Raw genomic sequence first — 20,186 nt, forward strand, 5'->3', positions numbered from 1 at the left:
GGCATCACGTTACCAGCAGTTAGTGCTAACAGCGCTCAGTTTAATGCGGGTCATGGAACATACAACTTCGATGCCCGATTTTTGAAATATTATTTCCACACCACGTGAGCCGCCCTCTTATAACGACCAGGTCACCGTCAAAAATTACAAACAAGGAAGCGTAGAAACATGGAAAAGAGGTATACATATGATCATGGATGGCCGTCTGCTGCTGAAATTTGTTCCTGCTTTCCCACTCTATATGTTTGCAGACAATATGAAGATACGTGGAGGGCCAGATTACGTTAAGGAAGTAGAGAGGCTACAGAAGCACTTAGACAGATTAGGAGAATGAGCAAAGAAGTGGCAGATGAAGTACAGTGCTCGGAATTCTGTGGTCATGCACTTTGGTCGAAGAAATAAATGAGTAGACTATTTTCTAAATGGAGAGAAAATACAAAATACTGAAGCGCAAAGGGACTTGGGAGTTCTTGTGCAGGATTCCCTAAAGGTTAATTTGCAGGTTGAGTCAGTTCGAGGAAGGCAAATGCGATGCATTCATTTTAAGAGGACTAGAATATAAAAGCAAGGATCTAAAGTTGACACATTATTAAACACTGGTGAGACTTCACTGGAGTATTGTGAGCAAGTTGGGCCCTTTATTATAGAAAGGGCATTCTGAAACTGGAGAGGGTTCAAAAACGTTCTTGAAAATGATTCTTACCACCATTCAGGGCCCCAGACAGTCCTTCCAGGTGAGGCGACACTTCACCTGTGAGTAGGCTGGGGTGATATACTGCGTCCGGTGCTCCTGATGTGGCCTTTTATATATTGGCGAGACCCGATGCAGACTGGGAGACCGCTTTGCTGAACACCTACGCTCTGTCCGCCAGAGAAAGCAGGATCTCCCAGTAGCCACACATTTTAATTCCACGTCCCATTCCCATTCTGACATGTCTATCCATGGCCTCCTCTACTGTAAAGATGAAGCCACACTCAGGTTGGAGGAACAATACCTTATATTCCGTCTGGGTAGCCTCCAACCTGATGGCATGAACATTGACTTCTCAAACTTCCGCTAATGCCCCACCTCCCCCTCGTACGGAAGCCGTAATTTATTTATATACACATATTCTTTCTCTCTGTCTCTCCCTTTTCTCACTATAGCCCTTGCCCATCCTCTGGGTCCCCCCCTCCCCCTTTTCTTTCTCCCTAGGCCTCCTGTCCCATGATCCTCTCATATCCCTTTTGCCAATCACCTGTCCAGCTCTTGGCTCCATCCCTCCCCCTCCTGTCTTCTATCTTCTCCTATCATTTCGGATCTCCCCCTCCCCCTCCCACTTTCAAATCTCTTACTTGCTCTTCTTTCAGTTAGTCCTGACGAAGGGTCTCGGCCCGAAACGTCGACTGTACCTCTTCCTAGAGATGCTGCCTGGACTGCTGCGTTCACCAGCAACTTTGATGTGTGTTGCAGGATTGAGCGGCTTGTCATGTGAGGAGCGTTTGATAGCTCTGGGCCTGTATTCACTCGAATTCAGAAGAATGGCACGTGATCTAATTGAAATTTGTCTAAATAGAGTGGATATTTCCTGTGATGGGAGAGTCTGAGGCCAGAAGACAAAGCTTCAGAATAGAGGGGCATTTTTTCAGAACGGAGATGAGAAAGAATTTATTTTAAACTGGCGTGTGGTGAATCCGTTGAATTCATTGCCTCGGCAGTTGTGGGTGACAAGTCTTTATGTATACTGAAGGCAGAGGCAGAGGCTGATTGATTATTGATTGGTTCAGGCATGAAGGGATACGGTAAGAAGTACCTTCTTGAATGTACTTCACAACTCTTGATGGAGATTATCTCCTGTGGCTGGGTCTCGCCTACCACACGCATTCCTTTCCCATTGTTGGTGAACGTGGGCAATGTTGGATTTGAGTTTCATCGGTGGAAAGGAAAAGGGCGATATGCCAGTGCGAGCGAGCCTGACAAAGAGCACAAGGATCCGGTATCAGATGAAATGATTTTCGCAAGAACAGAGAAATCGTTTTTGCTCAATTCTCACGAAAGCCGTGTACACCAAAATTACTGTAACAAAATTAGCTTTAATCTGGTGTGTATAATTTACTTGAAATCCCTTTCGTTACGCCAGCAATTGCAGAAATAGGAAAGGATTAGTGACTATTCGTCATGTTTCTCTGTAACTCGACTGAATGTTCTTCTCTAAAGCCGAAGTATCCGTGCTCGTTGAGTGATGTTGGTTATCTTCAGAATCTTTCTATTTGCAATATTGGACTTCCTGGTAATATTTTTAACTTTCGCATTAAAGCTTCAAGGATATTTTACCCAATGTTTACAGCAGGAACGTTAAAGTGCGGGAACCATTGCCAAAAATTGGCACCAAGATAGAGATGCTCTAGCTGACAAATAGCCACATAGCTTGAGATGGCTGCTGCTTGGAAGACTACTGCATATACATAAGGACTTTGCTCCCACAGCCCTCTGGCAGAGTTCCAAAGGCTCACAGCCTTCTACAATAAGGAACTCCTTCCCACTCAGTCTGAAATAAGTAGCCTCTTATTCTGAGACTATGCCCTCCGGCCTGGAACTCCCATGAGATCCACCCTCCCACCATTGACCCTGTTTCACCTCCTAAGAATGTTATGCCTTTCAATAACTTCGCCTTTCATTCTTCCAAACTCCAATCAGCAGTTTCCTCTTTCTGCATGTCTATCCTACTGCGTGTAAGGCACGAAGCACATAACATCGAATACAAAGATTTAGACCACAGAACTCAACTAAATGATAAATCCCGCGCGTCTTCTCCATTAATGGCAAGCACGGGCGTCTAACTTAATTAGGCTTTGCAAACAATAGATCAAACTTTCTAATAATTAGGTTCCATTTATGTCACAGAGGTACAGCAACTTGTTACAACAACTGCCGTAAAATCTTTAACTACTGCATTATGTTTAAGATATTAGTGTAGATTGATGCGTTGGCTACATGTGAACTACCTGCTATGAGGTGAGTGACAATGATATTCGAGTTACATCTTCTATTTTTTACTGTGCCTTGTATCAATTTTAGTCAATTTGTACACAATAATACTTTTAGATTCTAATCTGCTTACGACCTCACAGTTAAAATAGTCAGGCAGGATTACATCATGGAAAGGGATGGACCCGTTCCCATTTCGGAGTTCCGATGAAAGGTAAATCGTGGTTTCTTCGCTGGAGAGGTAACGCAGTGTTTCTAAAAGCGCGGGATAGCAAACTGAGCTGTAGACGATGTCCGAGCCCAGAATGAAATCATAGTTGGTAGGGAAATTTTTGTGATCTTCTCCCCAAGTCAGCGGACGAACGTTTAAACGATGTCGGCATGCTAAAGGGACGTTGATTGAAATATTGCTGTTTATTTGCTTCAGGGTATCCGGTTTGTCTGTCATGGTAACATTGCCACCTGAGAATAAAAGAAGATGCCGATGTTTAATTCATGGTTGTCCTGGAAGACGTCTGTTCTTATACCATATTTATAGAGACATTATTACGGCCGCCGAAGACAGAGAGTGCGATCGCAGTCACCCTTTGGCTCTCTAAACCGCAGGTTTTACTGGTGAGAGCACCTCCTCAGGTGGGAGGAAAACATAGGAGCAAATGAAATGAGAAGTTGCAATCGTGGGGTCATAGAAACGTACAAGTTGGGTCCTCGACCTATCTCGTCAGTACGTTCCCTGATTTTTACCTTCGTGGATCCCATTTGTATTAGACCGTCTCCTTCTACTCTTTCGTTGTCTGCGTACTCATTTAAATGGCTTTGTTGTCTATTTAATATTTCAGTAAAATTGTCAATCGTATTATTTGACTAAGCATTCGTGTTGTAAAAGTTCGTAATTGGCATAAGCTTTTACACCTCCACGTCATAAGTGCGCGTCTCACTGAAGTGAAAACGAAGTAGGCACTTTTATCACCGGTACCATGTTTTTCTTTCGATTACCTTTTGTCGTAACAAACCATAACACATTTTACACGTTGTTATAGTATCTGCCTCACTGCTCCTCCTGACGGCTCGTTGCAGATATTCAGGACAATCATTGACCTTCACATCTCCTTTATATTCTTCTGGTCTTACCTTAAAGCGGTGTCCTATAGTTCTACGTTATTCTGCCTTGGAAGAAAGATTCTAACCGCCTGTACTCGTAATTTTATAAACCTCTATAAGGTTGTGCCTCATCCAACCTACATTCCAGTAAAGTAACCGCAGCTCCTCCACTCTACATATAAGTAAAACCCTGCAAGCCCAGGCAACGTCTTTACTGCTGTAGTATTCCCTGTGTGGTGTGGCGACCAGAAACCTACGGGTGCTCTAATCAATGCCTTATACGAATGCTACTTGATTCCCCGTCTCCTGTATGCAGCTTTTCAGCCTATGAAGGCAAGCGTACATACTACCTCCTGTCAGAGATCCACTTACAGATGGGGCCCGATACGTTATATTTGGAGAGTTTCTCTTGAAAAAAGCTCAAGGATTGTGGTATTTAAAGCTGAGCTGGGATCAACAATAACAAAAAGTGCTAGGGGAGTCGAGGTGGTGTAGAATGAAGTGAAGATCGATGATAACAGTATCGTCTGCAGATCTGTTGGCTCTGTAGGCGATCTGCAAAGGCTGGAGTTATGGATTTGAGAAATGACATGACCAGACTTTCCTATGTCTTCATTGTGACTGATGTAAGTGCAACTGGTCTGTAGTCACTGAATCCAGTGATCTTTCTTTGGAGATTGGAAGAATAACAGATTTCTTAAAACATGCTGGAATAGTGCATAGTTTGAGAGACTGGTTGAAAATGTCGATGACGACTGTAGGCAGTTGATCAGTGCAGTGTTTAGGGGATGCAGGGGAGAGAAAGTTAGGACCAGCATTCCGGACACAGTATTTTGCTTCCTGAACGGCTTCCTCACCTCCTCTTCCGGACAATCTGCTGGAACAACTCAACGGGTCAAGTAGCATTTGTGACGGGAAAGAAAAATATCAACGTTTCAGTTTGCAACCCTGCCTCAGAACCTTTTCTCATCACACGGATTAGATTAGGTTAGATTATGAGGACACTCAGTCCTCGTTTATTGTCATTTAGAAATGCATGCATTAAAAAATGATACAATGTTCCTCCCGTATGGTATCACAGAAACACAAGACAGACCAAAGACTAAAACTGACAAAAAACACATAATTATAACGTATAGTTACAACAGTGCAAAGCAATACCGTAATTTGACAAGAGCAGACCATGGGTACGGTAAAAAAAAAGTCTCAAAGTCCCGATAGCCCAGCATCTCACACAGACGGTAGAAGGAAGAAAACTCTCCCTGCCATGAGCTTCCAGTGCCGCAAACTTGCCAATGCAGCATCCTGGAAGCACCCGACCATAGTCCGACTCTGAGTCCGTCCGAAAACTTCGAGCCTCTGACCAGCCCTCCAACACTGAGCACCGAGCTCCATCTCTGCCGAGCGCATCAACCCCGGCCCCGGCCGCCAAGCAACAGGCAAAGCCGAGGATTCGGGGCCTTCTGTCATCGTCTGGACCGTGGAGTCCCTATTCCGGTTCACGGTCAGGTCCATAGTTCCTTATTCCAAGGTTTCTGGTTTTCCCCAGTTTCTGTTGTAGGCACATGATTCTCGTTTTGGGGCTCAGACATAAATACCTCTGCAAACCAGGGATTCCCTGCTGGACTGTTCTGTTCCCTCTCTGTCGTTTCCCCTCTCGCCTGACTCTGCCTGGATGCCTTGCCTGACTCTCTGCCTGCTCACCTAGCCTGGATACCCCACTTGTATTGCTGAAATTTTACCGCCAGAGCAAGACCAGAGCCTTGTTAGGTCAAGATAAGGAACTGTCTTTCGTTGTGTGGAATTCACTCTCTGTGTCCACGCCTTTGCTAGGTAGGTCCAGCCGTTTGCCGCTACCTAGTGTTAGGAACTGTCTCTGCATCCTCGCCTTCGCTAGGTGGGTCCGGCTGTTTGCCGCCATCTTGTGTTGGGATCCGTCTCTTCATGTTCAGCGTTCTGTGGATGACTCCCGGCCCTACGTCCTGTTCCCAAGGAAGGATCCCGGCTCTGTGTTATGTGTAAGAGTCCCGGCCCTACGTTGTGTTCCCAAGGAGGGGTCCCGGCTCTGTGTTCCGTGCTCCCATATCTTCTAATCCGAGGCTCCCTGTTCTTGTCTCTTCTAGTTCAAGGCTCCGTGTTCCTGAAGGCCCTCATCCAATCCGTGCAAAGTCCAGTCCTATCCGAGTCCTGTCCATGTGCCTTTACTTGTCCTTGTGTCTCGCCCTGCGCAGGACTTCCTCACACAAGCCATGCCCAATCCAGTAGCCTCGTCTTGTCCTCGCCTAGTTCTGAAGTCCGAGTCCGAGTCAAGTCCCACGTTCTGGGTCCTTGCCCAGTCTCTGGCTCGGAGTCCATACCCAAGCCTCGAATACCCTAGACCCAAGGCCCAAGACCCCAAACCTGTCTCCAAGCTCAAGCCTCAAGACACCAAGCCTGTCGCCAAGCTCAAGCTTCAAGACCCCAAGCCCGTCTCCAAGCTCAAGCCTCAAGACCCCAAGCCTGTCTCCAAGCTCAAGCTTCAACACGCCAAGCCTCTCTCAAAGCTCAAGCTTCAAGACCCCAAGCCTGCCTCCAAGCTCAAGCCTCAAGACCTCAGGCCTGTCTCCAAGCTCAAGCCTCAAGACCCCAAGCCTGTCTCCAAGCTCAAGCCTCAAGACCGCAAGCCTGTCTTCAAGCTTTAAGACCCCAAGCCTGTCCCCAAGCTCAAGCTTTAAGACCCCAAGCCTGTCTCCCAGCTCAAGCCTCAAGACCTCAAGTCGGTCTCCAAGCTCAAGCTTCAAGACCCCAAGCCTGTCTCCAAGCTCAAGCCTCAAAACCACAAGCCTGTCTCCAATCTCAAGCTTTAAGACCCCAAGCCTGTCCCCAAGCTCAAGCTTTAAGACCCCAATCCTGTCTCCCAGCTCAAGCCTCAAGACCTCAAGTCGGTCTCCAAGCTCAAGCTTCAAGACCCCAAGCCTGTCTCCAAGCTCAAGCCTCAAGACCCCAAGCCTGTATCCAATCTCAAGCCTTAAGACCCCAAGCCTGTCTCCAAGCTCAAGCCTCAAGACCCCAAGCCTGTCTCCAAGCTCAAGCCTCAACACCCCAAGCCTGTATCCAAGCTCAAGCCTCAAGACCCCTAGTCTATCTCCAAGTTTAAGCCTCAATACCCCAAGCCTGTCTCCAAGCTCGAGCCTCAAGACCCCAAGTCTGTCTCCAAGCTCAAGCCTCAAGACCCCAGCCTCCAGTCATGTCATGTCCTTGCCTGGTTCTGGGGCCCTAGCCCGAGGCAAGACCCAGGTTCTGAGTCCTTGTCCAGTCTCTGGCTCTGGGTTCAAGCCCAGGTTCCTAGTTCATAGTTCCTTGTCCAGTTTCCCTGTTTGTTGTCCTTGTCTTAGCCCAAGTCCTTCATCCTTGTCCTGTTCCTAGTACTTCAGTGTCTGTGTCTTGCATTTAGGTCCGCCATCAACGACCCCCATTGTGACACCTCCCCTCGGAGATTTCGGATCACACAGTAGCAGCGGCAGCGAATGCTGATGCGGCCAAGTGCGGGTTAATAGGAAAAGGTGTCTACTGGTCGTCTAGGACGAGTTGGGGAGAATGGACGATTCTACAATACGGTGGCATGTTTTATAAAAGAAGGAAGTCCACATTTAAACGGTATCCTACCGAAAGAAAAGTCACCGTAAAACGAAGATCAAGATCGCCTGACAAAAAGAAAAAATTAAGAAACTTCGGGCTTCCTCTTCCCCTGGAGCAATTACAGAATGTATTAAGTAGCATTGTGAGGATGAACTTGACATTGCCGCTATATTATGAAAGACGCTTCAGCGATGCATATTCTTTACTGTTACATATGAAATCCTCCTACTGAGACACAGACAGCTCTCCCTATACAGCAATAGCATCGGGCTGCTCCTTCTGCTGTCACTCACCTAGTAGAGCTGCCAATATCCCCACGATTCCAGTGCCAGATCCCAGCTCAATCACTTCCTTCCCAGTGAAATTGATGTCCTCCTTCTCAAAATACTGGCACAGAGAAATGCCCTGAAAAGACGAAAAATGTGCAGATTAGATTAATAGAATGTTGGGGTGAGTTCAGGCAACTCTTTGCAAGAGTTGAGAAATGAACTCGGAAAGGGCACTCCGTCTATTTCTGAACTTTGTCGAAGAACTGTCCTTCTCACATGCTCTGTGTCAAATGAACCGTTCTCAGGACCCGGATACCTGAAAAGACCTTGCCAGATCGGAAAATTTAGAATTTAGTAGTCAGTTTAGCTACAATGGGAGATGAATGACCAGGACAATACAAATATATCCAGCATATGGACACAATATGGCGGGGTAGTTTATATCTAACTCAGCGACTTAACTGAAGTGTGACCTCGGTTCAGCGTCTTATCTCTGTGACTAGGTCTGAGAGAGCGGAACTCCTCAGTAGTGGGAATGTCGGGGTCATTTCTAAGGTGGGAGTCTAAGGCAATGAGAATTGATTCGCTCACGCCCTGCTTCAGATGGAAGTGTGCTACAGAGTAAGATTGAAGCGACAAGAACATTTCAGGCAATTACGCAATGGAACCAACTAACCGGCTGCAGTACAAAGCCATTTTGTTCCCCTGAGCATTTAAATCTGCGTCACCCACTCAGTAATGCCGAGACGTAAAATGCCAGTACGGTGTGAATTGTCCAATCCCATTTCTTAAAATTAACTGTGTTTCGATTGTGGAGACTATATACTGTATATGTTCCCGTCTTGTTAAACTGCGAGCGTCAGGGTTTAGACCACAGCTGGGCCCAGGTGTGTAATTACATATCTTAGATAACAACACATGAATAGGGGGTGCAAATGTATATTATGACGGTCCTTAAATATGAGGCTCCCCGACCTTCTGACTCTTATGCAAAAACGATGCTAAACAAAAGATACTTGGTATATTACAATGTTCTGTTTGTATTCGTAGAATGTACGCAAATTACAGTGGAAGATAGGGCGAACTAATTAATGCTGTGCCTTACCCCTGATATACTTTTCAAATATTTTCCCACTATGTAGAGTAATTCAGTTTAAATGAAAACAGGGAGTAATGGGTAACATTTATCTGCTAAACTGATGTGAGGGGTTAACTTTAGATTGTTGCAAACAATACAATAGACTTACAGCGTCCCAGATATACGAGGAAATGCCCAGTCTTGCATCCATTATTCGAGCGATCTTCAAACTAAATCCGCAAAATTCGAAGTTATTCCAGCGGATTAAATTTGCCGACTCGTTGTCCTCATTCTCGCCGTCCCAGTAGATGGGACGTTGCTGATACTGCGTAGTTGCCATGGATTTTTCCCCGTTCTTCCCTCTTGGTCGACCTTGTGAAACAATTGTCACAGGCTAGGATCTGAATTTGAGAGAACAGTTAAGAGCTCCGCATATGTATCCAGTTCTAAATTCTCATGATGTATTAAAACGTTTCACAATCAATAGTGCGTAAGCACTTATCAGATCCGTCTACGAATACCAATACCCAATTTTATTCAGTCTGTGTGGAAAAACTGTTAAACGTACAGCCGAGCTTTCAGATTACAGCATGACTCAATAGAACGGAATGCTAAACATTGCAATTTCTTATTTCTCAAACACCTCATCATATCAATCGTTTATGGACTTGGATTTTATTCTCATAAAGAATCATTCGTAGACAAAATAATTCTCAGTAGCCACGAAATAAGCAGCAAACTGCAAAAATCCAAAGCCTTATGTGGCCGCAATGTAGATTATACTTCCCTTGAAATGTAAAGTCAAATTTCCAATAACCTTTTGTACCTATGGACCAGCTTTTAATTAATTATTTATGCGCTTGGCACTTCCAATTGGTCCGCTCCTCAAGGGTTTCGAGCCTTTCACCGTGTCGAAAATATGTATATAGTTGATAATGACAAGTCTAACATTGACAGCTTTACAATACGTCGTCTTGAACGCTGCTGTTCACGGTGTTTCCCATATATTTTTTAATGGAGTCAATGTAACTTTCCATTGACGACTAAAGTTTGCGTGTTCCTTAGGGGATGCTAAAATATGAAGACCCTGGATAGATCAGTACCTAGGGTAATCTAAGGTATCGTCTTAGATATCGGCAATAAAAAAAAGTATGTCTATCATTACTAGTTAAAGAGACGGTAGAATAATAAGCAACACACATAAAAGTTGCTGGTGAACACAGCAGGCCAGGCAGCATCTCTAGGAAGAGGTACAGTCGACGTTTCGATACGAGACTCTTCGTCTTCGTAGGTCCTGGCGAAGGATCTCGGCCCGAAACGTCGACTGTACTTCTTCCTAGAGATGCTGCCTGGCCTGCTGCGTAGACCAGCAACTTTTGAGTGTGTTGCTTGAAATTCCAGCATCTGCAGATTTCCTCGTGTTTGCGTAGAGTAATAAATGAGACGAAACCGGGCCCCGATAACGATGACGTATATCTCACGATCTGAGAAACAGAACAAGACAAACGACTATTTTGTTCCTGTGTTATGGAACGAAATAGATTTCGATACATTGAAACAATACTCAAATCAAAACATGTTTATCATTTCATTCAAGTAGATTTTGGTCTACTTTGTAATTATTTATGAAAACGAACTGGTAAACATTAGGCTACACAGTAGTATTCAATTAACGTTAATTTTGGAAAGTTCAGTATCCTTGAACAAGCGAGTAAATGGTGATTGCGTTGTTTACCGGACCTCGTTGTTTTTAAAATGTCTTCAATATCTTCACTTTGCTACATGATTCATGAAACAAGAAGGTCACATTGAACATTGTACATTGTACAGAGTTAACTTGAGCTTGGCCAGCTACACACCGCCTTTCTACAAATGTCAGGCACGACATACCGGTAACTGAAGTCTGAGGTACAGTCGACGTTTCGGGCCGAGACCCTTCGTCAGGACTAACTGAAAGAAGAGATAGTAAGAGATTTGAAAGTGGGAGGGGGAGGGGTAGATCCGAAATGATAGGAGAAGACAGGAGGGAGAGGGATGGAGCCAAGAGCTGGACAGTTGATTGGCAAAAGGGATACGAGAGGATCATGGGACAGGAGGCCCAGGGAGAAGGAAAAGGGGGAGGGGGGAATCCAGAGGATGGGCAAGGGGTATAGTGAGAGGGACAGAGGCAGAAGAAGCAGAGAGAAAAAGAATGTGTGTATTTAAATAAATAAACAAACAAACAAATAAATAAATAACGGATGGGATACGAAGGGGAGGTGGGGCATTAGCGAAAGTTTGAGAAGTCAACGTTCATGCCATCAGGTTGGAGGCTACCCAGACGGAATATAAGGTGTTGTTCCTCCAACCTGAGTGTGGCTTCATGTTGACAGTAGAGGAGGCCGTGGATAGACATATCAGAATGGGAATGGGACGTGGAATTAAAATGTGCGGCCACTGGGAGATCCTGCTTTCTCTGGCAGACAGAGCGTAGGTGTTTAGCGAAACGGTCTCCCAGTCTGCGTCGGGTCTCGCCAATATATAGAAGGCCTCATCGGGAGCACCGGACGCAGTACATCACACCAGCCGATTCACAGGTGAAGTGTCGCCTCACCTGGAAGGACTGTCTGGGGCCCTGAATGGTGGCGAGGGAGGAAGTGTAAGGGCATGTGGAGCACTTGTTCCGCTTACAAGGATAAGTTCCGGGAGGGAGTTCGGTGGGAAGGGATGGGGGGACGAAAGGACAAGGGAGTCGCGTAGGGAGCGATCCCTGCGGAAAGGAGATAGAGCGGGGGAGAGAAAGATGTGCTTAGTGGTGGGATCCCGTTGGAGGTGGCGGAAGTTACGGAGAATAATATGTTGGACCCGGAGGCTGGTGGGGTGGTAGGTGAGGACCAGGGGAACCCTATTCCTAGTGGGGTGGCGGGAGGATGGAGTGAGGGCAGACGTGCGTGAAATTGCAGAGATGCGTTTGAGAGCAGAGTTGATGGTGGAGGAACGGAAGCCCCTTTCTTTAAAAAAGGACATCTCCTTCGTCCTGGAATGAAAAGCTTCATCCTGAGAGCAGGTGCGGCGGAGACGGAGGAATTGTGAGAACGGGATGGCATTTTTGCAAGAGACAGGGTGGGAAGAGGAATAGTCCAGGTAGCTGTGAGAGTCCGTAGGCTTATAGTAGACATCAGTAGATAAGCTGTCTCCAGAGATAGAGACAGAAACTATTCCAAAAACGACATGAATGAAAGCAATTTTACACAGTCAGTGGCCCGAGTCCGGAATGCACTGCCGGGGGAAGCAGTGAATGCAGGTTAAACTGTGGTGTTCAAAGGGGGATTGGGAAAGTATATCTGAAAGCACGGTTATTAGGCGAATCCGAGGAAGTGGAGCTTTCTGGATCAGCCTACATCTAGCAGACACGAACTCAACGAGCCAAATGACTCCTGTGCCCTTATCATACTGCGATTCTGATCTTAATCATTCGTCCCACCTTCCCTGCAGTACCTGCATTCACTGATCTTAAAGTTCCAAGTTCAAGTTTATTGTTACGGGTATACATACCCAGAGTATAAATGACGTGGAATTAGGTTTTCGCAGCAGCGTCACAGTACGTTGCAAACATCGCAAACATAAATTAACAGAAACTGAAAATGCATGCCTAACACGAAAGTAAATACAAACAAACATGAACGCATCAGTGTAAGTTAAGGGAGAAAGAAAATAAAGAAATACAGTCCGAGATAGTGTTAGGGTTTTTGCAGGTAGTTTCAGTAACCTGGTGGCAGTGGGAACTATTGTTTAACGCTGAAGTGTGGGTCTTTAGGCTCCTTTTGTCATGGTCCGGATCGGGATCCCTTTACATATACCTTGTTTATGTTACGATCCGGACCGTTGATTCCCTGTTTTCCCGTGTCCCTCGACTTTGGTGATTAGAGGCAATTAACGCTCGGCTGAACCGGTAGTTTACAGTCTCCGGCTTTCAGCCGTTCGGCGCGGGAGAGTCTGCAAAGTCACTAAGGGTACAGCGTGCCAATGTCAGCTGGCCGGACCAAGCCTAGTCTCTGCCGGAAGCGAGTGCCTGTAATTCTCCTTTCCTCACGGGAGCAAGCCTGTCAAGTTACCTCGCCAAAGCGAGCCTGCTAAGTTTCCTCACCGAGGTGGGTCCGTCAGTTAACCCGCCGGAGGGAATCAAGAACTGCTGTCTACTGTTCCCGGGCCGAGTCGAGAGCTCGCCACTACCCGGAGGCTCCAAGTCAAGTCCTGGCCCTAGCGGCATTCAAGTACAAAGTCAAGTCCTATCCTGGCGGCATTCTAGCACCAAATCAAGTCCTATCCATGGTGGCATTCTAGCACCAAGACAAGTCCTGTCCCTGGTGGCATTCTAGCACCAAGTCAAGTCCTGACCCTGGCGGCAATCTAGCACCAAGTCAAGTCCTGGTCCTGGTGGCATTCTAGCACCAAGTCAAGTCTTGTCCCTGGCGGCATTCTAGCACCAAATCAAGTCCTATCACTGGTGGCATTCTAGCACCAAGACAAGTCCTGGCCCTGGCGGCATTCTAGCACCAAGTCAAGTCCTGGTCCTGGTGGCATTCTAGCACCAAGTCAAGTCCTGTCCCTGGCGGCATTCTAGCACCAAATCAAGTCCTATCCCTGGTGGCATTCTAGCACCAAGTCAAGTCCTGGCCCTGGCGGCAATCTAGCACCAAGTCAAGTCCTGGTCCTGGCGGTATTCTAGCACCAAGTCAAGTCTTGTCCCTGGCGGCATTCTAGCACCAAGTCAAGTCCTGGCCCTGGTGGCTTCCCAGTTCTGAGTCAAGTCCTCGCCCTGGCGGTCTGTGATTCGTGTCCTACCCCCTTGTCTGAATCCCTTCTCTGCCTCTCTCGCCTCTAACCCTCGTCTGCAGCCCCCGCCTGCACTTTGGTCTAGTTCCATCGCTGGAGCTACATAGGTTCTGTCTGGTGTTCATTCGTGTTGGTCTTGTCTTGTCCTGTCCTCGCCTCCATGGGGTAAGACAGGCCGTCTTGCCGTTGCTCAGCGGGGGGTCATGTTTTGTCTTGTCTGATCCTCGCCTCCGTGGGGTAAGTCAGGCCATCTTGCCATTGCGCCGCGGAGGGTCATGAGTCCCGGCCCTATGTCCTGTACCCAAGGAGGGGTCCCGGCTGTCTGTTCTGTGTGTGAGTCCTGGCCCTATGTCCTGTACCCAAGGAGGGGTCCCGGCTCTCTATTCTGTGTATGTGTCCATGGTTCCATGCACCTGCTCTCCTGAGACCGAGGCTCTGTGTTCCCATGTTCCTCCTCTCCCTCGCCCATGCAATGTCCATGCCTGGTTCTGGGGTCCGAGCCGGAGGCAAGACCCAGGTACTGGGTCCTTGCCCAGTCTCTGGCTCGGAGTCCATACCCTAGCATCTTCATGTCTCCTCTAGTTCTGGGAGCCGATTCCGAGTCCTAGCCCAGACCCTTGGTCCCAGCCTAGTCGTAATCCTCAGTCCTTGTCCAGTTCGCTATTCCTACTCCTGCCTTGCTCTCCTGGTTTCGAACAATAAACTAAATTTGAGTAACCTCACAAGATGTGTCTTGCATTTGGGTCCACCCTTGCTCCCAATGCCCCCGCCATTGTGACAGCTTTACTTTCTGCTTGATGGCAGTGACAAGAAGAGGGCATAACCTCGCTGATAGGGGTCCTTATTGTTGTCCAGAGGCTTAGTCCAGAATGCACTCAACTGAGTCCTGTGTAGCAGACTACTAAACAGCTGGAACACTTCAATTTGTTGAAAGAACCACATGACATCTTCCTGGCCAAGCTTTCTAAGAAAGGTATAAATTAACGTATCTGCATCCATTGCACCGTCTGACAAATCCATTGTCTTCGTCTCTCTATTGACTCCTTTCTTTTTGGCCTTCCATTCACCAACCTGGGTTTCGTCTTTGCATCTACTTTTACAACCAGCTTTTTGTCCTCCACTCGAAGATCATGCAATAACCTTAACACACTCAGGGTAGATTCTGTTTTTTCATACTTTCAAAAGCCGACTTCCTGCAACTTTCCTGCTGTCTCAACTAGAGTTCATTTAAAAAAAAGAAACTGTTTTTTAAATTTTTTGTTAGTATATAGATTGTATCTTCTCTGTGTAACCTCATGGGCATGCAGTGTGTCTTGCATTGCTTTCCTTTTATGTCTAATTGTTTGTCTTTAGACTAACTCTAGATTGTCAACACATACCTCCGTCACCTGACATAACTCATTCCCTAACAGGAGATCCAACACTGCCCCTTCTCTAGTTGGTACCTCTATGTATTGCTGCAGAAAACTATCCTGCTGTCACAATGGCGGGGCATTGGGAGCAAGGGTGGACCCAAATGCAAGACACATCTTGTGAGGTTACTGAGATTTAGTTTATTGTTCGATACCAGGAGAGCAAGGCAGGAGCAGGAGTAGCCAATGGACAAGGACTCAGGACTACGACTAGGCTGGGACCAAGGGTCTGGGCTTGGTCTCGGAATCGGCTCCCAGAACTAGCGGAGACATGAAGAGGCTAGGGTATGGACTCCGAGCCCGAGACTGGACAAGGACCTGGGCTAGGGAGAGGAAATCATGGGAACACATAGCCTCGATTTTGGGGAGCAGGTACATAGAAGCATGGACACATACACAGAACACAGAGTCGGGACCCCTCCTTGGGTACAGGACATAGGGCCGGGACTCACACACAGAACAGAGAGCCAGGACCCCTCCTTGGGTACAGGACATAGGGCCGGGACTCATGACCCTCCACAGGGCAACGGCAAGACGGCCTGACTTACCCCACGGAGGCGAAGACAAGACAGAACATGAACCCCCGCGGGGCAACGTCAATTCGGCCTGACCTACCCCACGGAGGCGAGGACAAGACATGACATGACCCCCGTGGGGCAACGGAAAGACAGTCTGACTTACCCCACGGAGGCGAGGACAAGACAAGAAAAGACCAACACAAATGAACACCAGAGAGTACCTATCTAGCTCCAGTGATGGAACTAGACTGAAGTGCAGGCAGGGGCTGCAGACGAGGGTTAGAGGCGAGAGAGGCAGAGAAGGGATTCAAACAGGGGGTTAGGACAGGAATCACAGACCACCAGGGCCAAGACTTGACTCAGAAATGACAAGCCGCCAGGGCCAGGACTTGACTTGGTGCTGGAATGCCGGCAGGGCCAGGACTTAATTTGGTGCTGGAATGCCGCCAGGTACAGGAGTAGACTTGGTGCTTGAATGCAGCCAGGGCCAGGACTTGACTTGGAACCTCCGGGTAGTGGCGAGTTCTCGACTCGGCCCGGGAACATTAGACAGCGGTTCATGATTCCCTCCGGCGGGTTAACTGACGGACCCACCTCGGTGAGGAAACTTCGCAGGCTCACTTTGGCGAGGTAACTGGACAGGGTTGCTCCGGTGAGGAGAGGCGAATTACCGGCACTCGCTTCGGCAGAGACTAGGCTTACTCTGGCCAGATGACATCGGCACACCGTATCTGGGATTACTTTGCAGACGCTCCCACGCCGAACGGCTGAAAGCCGGAGACTATAAACTACCGGTTCAGCCGAGTGTTAATTGCCTCTAATCACCAAAGTCCAGGGACACGGGAAAACAGGGAATCAGCGGTCCGGATCGTAATAAACAAGGTATATTTAAAGGGACCCCGATCCGAACCGTGACACCTGCACACATTTTACAAACTCCAAACCATCCAGCCCTTTTACAGTATGGGCTTCCCAGTCTATGTGTGGAAAATTTAAATCTCCCACAATCACAACCTTGTGCTTACTACAAATATCTGCTATCTCCTTACAAATTTGCTCCTCCAATTCTCGCTCCCCATTAGGTGGTCTATAATACACCCCTATAAGTGTTACTACACCTTTCCCATTCCTCAATTCCACCCAAATAGCCTCCCTAGACGTGCCCTCTGATCTATCCTGCCAGAGCACCGCTGTAATATTTTCAAAGCAACACCTCCCCCTCTTGTCCTTCCGATTCTATCACACCTGAAGCAACGAAATCCAGGAATATTTAGTTGCCAATCACACCCCTCCTGCAACCGTGTTTCACTAATAGCTACAACATCATACTTCCAGATATCAATCCATGCTCTGAGCTCATCCACATTTCTTACAATGCTCCTAGCATTAAAATAAATGCAATTAAGAAATTTTCCACCTCTTACTCTCTGTTTATCACCAACAACTTTACTATCTCCTTTTTCTTCCTTCTCCCGTACATCTATTCCTACACTCTGGTTCCCCTCCCCCCTTGTATCTAGTTTAAATCCACTGGAGCCTCTCCAGTAAACCTACCTGCGAGAGTATTTGTCCCCCTCCAGTTCAGATGTAAACCGTCCCGCCGGAACAGGTCCCACCTTCCCTGGAAAACTGCCCAATTATTTATAAATCTGAAGCCCTCCCTCCTGCACCATGTCTTCAGTCACGTGTTGATCTGCGCTATCTTACCATTTCTAAACCCGCCTGCACATGGCACTGGTAGCAATCCTGAGATTGCTATCCTGGAGGTCCTGTCCTTTAACTTGGCGCCTAAATCCCTGAACTCACCTTTCAGGACCTCCTCACTCTCCCTACCCACGTCATTGGTCCCTACATAGACCACGACATCTGGCTGCTCACCCTCCCTCTTGAGAATACCGAGAACTCGATCCGAGATATCACGGACCTTGGCACCAGGGAGGCAACAGACCATCCGGGATTCTCGATCTTATCTGTCCCCCTAACTATCGAATCGCCTATCACTGCTGCTCTTCTCTTTTTATCACTACTGCTCTCCATGCAGTCAATATATTTTTGTTTGCTCCACGTGCTCTTTGTATGTGACCTGCTTAGTTGCATTTTCTGCAAGTTTGGCATTTAAATTCTGCATGTATTTGGTGTATGTGAGCCCATTCCATAACGACATCACAATTTGTTTCAGTTTAGATACTGCAGTTTTATTCACGCTCTCTTTCATTTGTGTCTGCAACTTAATTGCATCTCTGTGGTTTTCATTAAAACAACGATTTCAACTGCTCTAAGTTGTGCTTCAGTTAGGAGCAGTTTTTGAATGCTTTCTTTTAAGATTCTACAAACTAAATGAACTGTCGGTGCATCATTAGGACCATTACTGATTGGCATTATTCAGGAAATCTTTTCAATTTAGTACGTACATTGAAATCGACTTACCTTCGTTTTGATTACATTTATGAAACCAAAATTGTTCTACAAGCAACAATGGGTTGGTTTTAAATATCCCTGCATCACTTTGACAATATCAGCAAAGCTAATTTCTGCTGGTTTGGCTGAAGTAGTCAAACTTCTAAGCAAACTGTATGCCTTCGAACCCAATAAACTCAGAGAAATAAGTACTCTTTTTTCATTAGCTATCTCACTTGCTTCAACGTCAAGATGGCGCTGAACAGTGATTCCTTTGCTTGCATCTTCGGAAACCTCCATTTCTATCTTTAATGTCCCTTTTTTCTCTCTTTTCAATATTCTTTTGAAGCCCTGAACTAGAGCTACGCTCTGACTTCGGTTCTTTGCGTGAATGGGACCCGCTGTCAGGGCCTCACAACCAGCTGCTTTTTGATATCCCAAGGACGCGGCCTACAAGACTAGGACACCTTCAGGCTGCCGGATTCCCGTGGCTCTGGAGACGTGCTGAATCAAGGCCGGTTCCCTGACTGAGGCATCGCAGGAGAACACGGAACATCAGGAGCAGCGGGTTAGCTGCCAGCTGTGTGTCCAGAGACCCGAGCTTTGCCGGGGTCAATTATCTGGGGGTAGAGCTCAGAAAAATTGATGTAATAGGCTTATAACATAATAAATCAGCAAGTTGTTTATAATGTCGTTCCTCACGCTGTGAAATGGGGACATCTCTTTTTCCCTTATTAGGGAGAGAGAGAGCGCCTGCGGTATGTCGAATACCGGGTGAATGAGTAGTCTTTGGGGTACTGCAAGTCTGCGTCTTCAGTGATGCTTTCCTGCATGATTGTGTGCCTGTGGAGTGCACCGATGCTTTTTTGAAGATGGGGGAGGGGAGGTCATTGCCTTGCTTCTACTTGTGCGTGGGAAGGGGTACTAGGGGGACCTCGGGGTTCTGACATTTAACTGTCAGCCATTCTTTGGGGCACCTCTCAGTTTTCATGGATGCTTCAAAAAAAAAGATTTTCAGGATCTATATTGTTTACATTTCTCTGACATTAACTGTACCTATTGAACCTATATTGTTGAATTAGCTCAACATACATAAGCTAGTTACCCATTGTGTAATCAAACATGTCTATCTTTCCAATGTAGCTATCCATTTCTGCTCATTTTTTTATGATTATAATCAGCCAGTACTCGCTCCTTATGAACTCGTAAATTCTTCCATTTCCTGGCTTTTCTTGATGTACTAAATCTTAAATAAGTGCGGCGCTGCTTTTATTTTCTTGACTGTCTCTTCACGTGCTGAGCTGTTATTTTTTAAATTCGACCTTACCTTGCTGCGTTTTTTTTTCAGTTCGAACTTCTCGCTGCGCTTCAACAGGTCAATAGCCATCTCAGGTTCGTTTTAGAAAATACCTCCTCGCCAGTATTATGTTTTGTAACTTCGACATTAAACTAATTCACAGGAAGACAATGGAGTCCGGGAAGTCGGGTCTAACTTCGTATTTACTTTAAGCAAGGCTTGCATGTGTCACGTGGTAGCGTGATGACATGTGCAATTCATGTATTTACAGGTATAACCCGTCATAGAATTGAATTGAATTGACATCATTACTTACATCCTTCATATACATGAGGCATAAAAATCTTTACATTACATCTCTGTTCAAATGTGCAATCTGCAATTATAGTAATTTATAATAAATATTATGTACAACAGGACAGTCAACATAACATAGAAATACAATCGTATCAGCTTGAATTAATCAGTCTGATGGCGTGGTTGTAGAAGCGGTCCCGGAGCCTGTTGGTCCTGGCTTTCATGTTGCGCTACTGTTTCTCGGATGGTAGCTGCTGGAACAGATTGTGGTTGGGGTGACTTGGGTCTCCAATGATCCTTCGGGCCCTTTTTACACACCTGTCTTTGCAAATGTCCTGAATAGTGGGAAGTTCACATCTACAGATGTGTTGGACTGTCCGCACCACTCTCTGCAGAGTACTGCAATTGAGGGAAGT

General features: G+C 46.7%; 1 protein-coding gene across 5 annotated transcripts; it reads right to left on the minus strand.

Annotated features, from left to right (window-relative positions):
* Window positions 1-2,817: 2,817 nt before the first annotated feature.
* Window positions 2,818-13,177, minus strand: LOC134336522 (EEF1A lysine methyltransferase 3-like). 5 transcript variants are annotated; one of them, XM_063031142.1, is made up of 5 exons: window positions 12,874-13,116; window positions 10,925-10,984; window positions 9,204-9,406; window positions 7,981-8,092; window positions 2,818-3,430 (listed from the first exon to the last, which is right to left on the minus strand). In XM_063031142.1, the coding sequence occupies exons 3-5, from the start codon at window positions 9,372-9,374 to the stop codon at window positions 3,027-3,029; spliced, it is 687 nt and encodes a 228-aa protein (XP_062887212.1). In that variant the 5' UTR covers window positions 9,375-9,406; window positions 10,925-10,984; window positions 12,874-13,116; the 3' UTR covers window positions 2,818-3,026. The 5 variants fall into 5 exon arrangements, with proteins under 5 accessions (XP_062887212.1, XP_062886983.1, XP_062887132.1 ...); XM_063030913.1 differs by having other exon boundaries at window positions 2,819-3,430; window positions 9,204-9,435; XM_063031062.1 differs by lacking the exons at window positions 10,925-10,984; window positions 12,874-13,116 and adding an exon at window positions 13,129-13,177 and having other exon boundaries at window positions 2,819-3,430; window positions 9,204-9,435.
* Between the last annotated feature and the right edge of the window lie 7,009 nt (window positions 13,178-20,186).

The sequence above is a fragment of the Mobula hypostoma genome, chromosome 1 (assembly GCF_963921235.1).
Source record: "Mobula hypostoma chromosome 1, sMobHyp1.1, whole genome shotgun sequence".
NCBI classification, from domain to species: domain Eukaryota; kingdom Metazoa; phylum Chordata; class Chondrichthyes; order Myliobatiformes; family Myliobatidae; genus Mobula; species Mobula hypostoma.

What these genes read in the sequence shown, in the direction of transcription:
- LOC134336522 (XM_063031142.1), bottom strand. Translation starts at nt 9,374, where the DNA reads ATGGCAACTACGCAGTATCAGCAACGTCCCATCTACTGGGACGGCGAG. An exon ending in CCTCGTATATCTGGGACGCT is followed by an intron (nt 8,093 to 9,203) that starts GTAAGTCTATTG and finishes TCGTCTTTTCAG; the next exon opens with GGCATTTCTCTGTGCCAGTA. An exon ending in GATATTGGCAGCTCTACTAG is followed by an intron (nt 3,431 to 7,980) that starts GTGAGTGACAGC and finishes TTTTATTCTCAG; the next exon opens with GTGGCAATGTTACCATGACA.